Raw genomic sequence first — 4269 nt, 5'->3', positions numbered from 1 at the left:
GGAATAACCAGAGCATTAAAAGATATAAGCGACGCTTTCGAACGTCCAAACGTTCTACGAATCAAACCAGCTATGCGACGGGCCTTAGCGGTTATATAAATAACATGGTTAGACCACTTAAGGTCACTTGAGAATATTATACCAAGCAATTTACACTTGAAAACACGAGGCAAAGAAAAATCATTAATCTTATAATCATAATTTTGTACATTGCGACGCCTCGTAAAAATTATGAAAGAACACTTTTTAATATTTAAATTAAGCAAATTAAGCAAACCCCATTCAAAGATTGCGTCAATGTCACTCTGAAGAGTTTCGGAATCCTGCAGTGTCCTAATAGCACGAGATAAAAAGGAATCATCTGCATATTGCCAGAGAGTGCTTTGTGCAGATATGCTCATCGGAAGATCATGAGCGTATAAGTTGAAAAGTAGTGGTTCCAAAATAGATCCCTGAGGTACCCCAGAAGTAACAGGAAGAAAACTCGAGGATTGACCCTGATAGACAACCCTCTGCACTCTTCCCTCAAAAAATCCGAGACCCAGAGCAAGGAATTACCACCGATACCTAGAGCCTGCAACTTAGAGACGAGACGATCATGGGGTACAGAGTCAAAGGCTTTCTTCCAATCAAAAATTATTACGTGTACGTCAGGAGGATTAATGGTGTCAAGGGTGAGAGCCCAAGAGTGGAAAGCTTGTACAAGCTGAGTTGTACAGCTAAATCCTTTACGGAAACCAAACTGACGCTCGGGAAGAACATTATTTTTTGAGCAAAACACGAGGAGATTCTCACAAATAATAGATTCCATTACTTTACAAAAGACGGAAGAAAGTGATATTGGTCGATAAGATTCCAGCTCTGAACGACTCAAAGAACCACCTTTATAAAGGGGTACTACATTGACCATCTTCCAGGCATCTGGTAGTTTACCTAATCTATAAGAGTAGTTAAAAAATTCTGACAAGGGTTTAGATATGCTCGTAGCGCACAGTTTAATCATTTTAGTAGAAACCCCATCGGGCCCAGACGAAGAACTGGACTTTAAGCGTGCTATAGCAGCAGCAACGGAACCGGGAGTAAAAACGAGATCTGGATTAAGCAATGAAGCAACATCAAGAGGGATTGAGTCAGACTTATTGAAGCAAGATTGAAAAAAAGAGTTAAACATTGACGCAATCGAAGAAGCGTCAGTGACAGGGGTATTATCAATATTCATAAAGTTCGGTATAGGTATTCTAGTTTTGCGAGCGACAAACTTCCAAAACTTATTCGGTTTGTCCTTAATCTTAGAGGACAAGTCATTCACGTAATCATTAAATTTAGAGCGAGTTTTAGCTTTTATCAAATTACAGGACCGTCTGTATTTAGCTCTGTTAGCCTCAGTAGGCTTAGACTTAAAAAATTTGTACAAAGTTCTTTTGACATTAGCAAGGTGAACAATATCAAAAGAAATTTATGGCTGCCGAAATCTCTTTGAGTATACCGTCCTTGAAGGAACACTGTCTTTAAAACAAGACCAAAACAATTGTAACCAAAAGTCCCATGCTTGATTAATGTCCTCGCTAAACGCTAAATGCAACGGAGCATACTCTATCAGGCCATTCAAGCCCTTCACATCAGCGCGACTCAACTGTAGAACTTCCGTGGTTGAGCTTCTTGGCGTTGCACGTTCACAAGCGATTAGACCAGTCACCGCATCATGATCGCAACCAGGAAGATTATCGATTGTTTTAACTTCCTTAATGAAGCGACGTTCATTAATGTAAACCAAGTCAAGAGTATTGCCAAGTCTAGTGCTATCAGAGACAACTTGGGTTAGACCGAGATTGGATACGCATTCATAAAAGTCCAACAAAGGTAGACTATCAGGGTCAGGTCTATTAACACCAAGGCATGCCATGTTGAAGTCACCGAACAAGACAAAGATATCATGGCTGTTAATAATATCTGTTAGCTCACTGAGTAGAGAACATAAACTCAATATGTAGTCTTGGGTAACCGGAAGGGGGACATAAACGCAACCAAAGAGAATTGATCTTGAGTCGCATTTAGCGGACGAAAAAACGACTTCAGGACGTTTGCCAGAGGCAGCCTTATATAGTTCATTATCAATGACAGTCTCGACAGGCGAGAGATTTTGGCAAATAGCCAAAAGAACTCCACCACCCCTAGTTTCACGATCATTACGAAACACTACATAGTCTTCAGTAAAGAACTCAGTACTACAAATATCCGCACTAAGCCATGTCTCAGTAAGTCCAATAACATCGGGTAAGTTCCGTTCCACAAAAACTGATAAGTCGAGAAATTTATTTTTTAAACTGCTTACATTCGCCACATGAAAAGAGATCAGCGATCTTGATCTCTTTGTACTTCTGTCAGCGTTAATATTGAGAGACCTGTTATCTTTATCGCCAGAGGTAAATTCAGTGAAAAAAGAGTCATTCAAACTAGGTAAACCACAATTTAAACACACGAAGCCAGAGTCCTCAAGATGAAGAGATTTTTTTAAAACATTCGAATAAACACACTGCAGCGAAAACGTTTCTGAGGCTTACGAAAAGACTTGAGGCAGACTTTACAACGACTCTTAAGAGTAGGTCCCGGATTCACCTCAATATCGCCCGATAAAATCAGAATAATGGAGACAAAAGTTAACTTACTGCACTGGCTGCATAGAGGCTTAATAGTCAAAGGTTTACTCTTAACAAATTGATGGCCATTGAAAGTAACGACATCAAAACAATGCGACGTAGCCGAAATGCGAAACGCAGGAATAGCACGTTCACACGCAAGAGAATTAACTGAGCCTTTGAGGCAAAAAAACGGTAAAATAAACATTAACGCAATACACACTCCGAAGAGACCGGTACCTCGTTTCGTCATATTGATAAGATAAGTTAGATAACGATAATCAGAGAGAAAGAAAAATGTTGCGACTGCACTCAACGAAAACCCGATTAAGAACTGGAATTAAGCTCTTTCAACAAAAAGTAAGTAATTTTGGTGGCGATTGATGTTTGTTTGAATATTATTTATTGTCAAACCGTTAGGTTGGAAATAATTATTTCAAGTTCGCATTTTTAGATACGCCTTAAACACTGTCAAAGTTTAAAAATTAATATTCTATTGCTTTCTTAATTTTCAAGTAACGAAGAAATGTTTGATGCGGCTGCAGGTGGCGCTGAGTCGTCACCTGAAACAACCGACGAAACTTCCGTTGACCACCCAAGCACTCCTTGTAAAGGAGCTGAAAAGGCTGGTGTGGACAGCACACCTAATAAAACTCGTTAAACGAAGAAGAAGATGATGAAGATGTTTTTTCCACCGGAAACTCAACGAATAATTTCAATTAAAATTAAAAACTGTTTAATAATCTGTTATTAAAGACTATAGAATGATCTGAACTTGTCGTTTTTAATAAAGTCTAATGCATACAGTTCTTGGCTTCTATCCGGTCATCTGTTTTTAGCTTTGTGCGCTTTTTGTGGGTACGACGTTCTATATAACCGATTATTGGAGATAAGTGGTGCAACAATGGATTCACGTTCCCATGGTCATTTTGATCCTAGAACCTAGTTCGGAATTTTCGTTTTATGATTTAATATTCACGACGCACCCGCGCAAGATGCGTACAAAGCCGTAAACAGATGACAGGATAGAAGCCAATGAGTACATATTAGTGTACAAGTGGAATAAACAATATGCAGTAGAGAATTGAGTTCTGGATCTGAGTTGGAGGAACCATAACCAATAATCCTCATTTCCTTTCTCAAAAAAATATAACTTTGACAGCATTTTTGGCCTATTGACGCTACTCGGTCTACAAATACTCTAATCTATACAACAATGAATCTATTATTAAAAATGTTCATGAAAGGGCTCGTTTTTTAACATCATACCCATAAAAGCGGATAAAGCTGAATGCGAGGGATATTTTGTATCATTCGAAAATGGTTAAAGTTGAAGGAACGCGTGGCCGTCGAGGGGGGAGGGGAGGAGGAAGGCGAGGTGGTGGAACACGAGTCTGCTACGCTTGCAGGCAGTTTGGCCATCAGGCTGCCAACTGTCCCCTGTTAAGAGGTAACGACCATTGTTTATTATACATTTTCTTAGCGATAGGTTAGTGTAATATGGGGAAACTAATAATATTTTTATTCATTGATATATGTTCATTAGCTATACAACAGCAAGCTAGCACTCAGCCAGGGCCGTCTCAGCCAGGGCCCTCTCAGCCAGCGCCCACACTGCCCGGTTTTTATCAGA

At 39.5% G+C, this 4269-nt stretch overlaps 1 protein-coding gene across 1 annotated transcript; it reads right to left on the bottom strand.

Annotated features, from left to right (window-relative positions):
* Positions 1-397: 397 nt before the first annotated feature.
* LOC149649073 (uncharacterized) lies at positions 398-2889 on the bottom strand. The gene is made up of 4 exons (XM_089849424.1): positions 2877-2889; positions 2562-2813; positions 1487-2409; positions 398-1288 (listed from the first exon to the last, which is right to left on the bottom strand). The coding sequence occupies exons 1-4, from the start codon at positions 2887-2889 to the stop codon at positions 398-400; spliced, it is 2079 nt and encodes a 692-aa protein (XP_089705550.1).
* Between the last annotated feature and the right edge of the window lie 1380 nt (positions 2890-4269).

This window comes from Phalangium opilio, unplaced genomic scaffold, assembly GCF_054372755.1.
Source record: "Phalangium opilio isolate 3A_F unplaced genomic scaffold, DU_Popi_V2 ptg000088l_1, whole genome shotgun sequence".
Taxonomy (NCBI): Eukaryota; Metazoa; Arthropoda; class Arachnida; order Opiliones; family Phalangiidae; genus Phalangium; species Phalangium opilio.
The sequence above is the reverse complement of the archived record's forward strand: the minus strand, read 5'-3'. Positions and strand labels throughout refer to the sequence as shown.